We start from the raw sequence: 1,347 nt of genomic DNA, 5'->3' as shown, positions 1-1,347 counted from the left end.
TCAGAATCATCGCCAGAAGCCAGCAGGATCAGGAATTAGTAGTGATCACATCGGGGAATTCAGGAAGCGGAGGATTGCATACTTCCCAGATGTCTGAAATGTCCGATTTCTTGCTTTTGTAGGAAGAACGACCATGGATCAGGACAACAAAACATCATCATCGCTGGAACTTCCTGCCAGTCTGGACCCTAATGAGTCGATAGACCTGGGGAATGGATCACCTGACGCAGACACACCTGTACAGGAAGAGACAGGTGTGCTGCAGACTCCATCCTCCGAGTTTGGAACACCTGAACTAGACACGCCCAGTTCAGCAGATGGCACAGGACAAGGTGACAGCCTTCTGTAAATCTTGAAATGAGATAACCTCTGACCTCTGAACTTTTTTGTCAGTGTCCATGTGTAGTTAATAATACCATACTGTTGAACATACAACTGATCAAATTTATTTGCACTAATTAACAGGTGTCAAAGACAGTTTGGAGCGGAAAAGTGTTACCTCAGACACAGAAGTTGCCTCGACGGGCCAGATGAGCGATATCCCTGGGAACCTAGAAGAGGTCGCCATTGATTTTGACTCCCCACCAGACACAGAAGGTGATGGACTTGATGAACTTCAACCATCTTCCAGCGTGGAAACATTTCCCTCACCCACCGATGTCGACAACCGGATGGCCCCCACCCCAGAAGTGGAGGTAGCTGGCGATGTAGATCTCACCAGTTTGAACCAGCTTGAAGTGACTGAAAGTAACCCAGACCAGTTTGATCAGGTCATGGCTAGTTTTGACCAGAAGAAACTGGATCCTCTGGGATTACAGCAGCCCCCGTTTGACATGGGGCTGCCAGTCAAGCCTTCGGAGCCAGCCCTGTTTAAGTCAGTGCAGTCGGGCGTGGACCTGGCAAAGTTTGACATCCAGCAAGCTCTGTCCGAGGAACAGACTGGAGGTCAAGAGGTCAGGGGTCAGGAGGAGGATAGCACATATGACGGAATTGAGATTCCCAGTAAGCACAGCCACGGTGGTAAGGGGGATGGCGCAACCCCACCAGCAACCTATGATAATGAAGGTTTCCTTCTCCAAGAGGTTGGCAGCCCCCGTGAGGAGACACAGGTTGTCATCCATGTGTTTAATGAACAGCAGGGTGACACAAAGAAGGACAGTGCAATGGCGCCCTCTGTCAGTTCCTTCTTCCAGGACACCCCTGTGACAGGGAAGGATGCCGAAGGTTCCAGTTTCTTTGATACCCTGTCTTCGCAGCCGGCTGAGAAAAGTGGTCTGGAACAGACTGATGGCAGCTGTGTCTCTGTACAAACCAGCAAGGAGGAGAAAGCATCCCAGCAAGCATTGC

General features: G+C 50.3%; 1 protein-coding gene across 1 annotated transcript in view; it reads left to right on the top strand.

Moving 5' to 3' along the window:
• Nucleotides 1–1,347, top strand: part of LOC109485854 (trafficking protein particle complex subunit 12-like) — a 20,953-nt gene that overhangs the window by 2,616 nt on the left and 16,990 nt on the right. Inside the window, 2 exon segments of the mRNA XM_019789526.1 lie at nucleotides 123–332; nucleotides 466–1,328. Coding sequence (XP_019645085.1) covers nucleotides 123–332; nucleotides 466–1,328 — 1,073 coding nt within the window.

The sequence above is a fragment of the Branchiostoma belcheri genome, unplaced genomic scaffold (genome assembly GCF_001625305.1).
Source record: "Branchiostoma belcheri isolate BF01 breed outbred unplaced genomic scaffold, Haploidv18h27 scaffold79, whole genome shotgun sequence".
NCBI lineage: Eukaryota > Metazoa > Chordata > Leptocardii > Amphioxiformes > Branchiostomatidae > Branchiostoma > Branchiostoma belcheri.
Note: the sequence above shows the minus strand (reverse complement) of the source record. Positions and strands in the feature narration are given on the sequence as shown.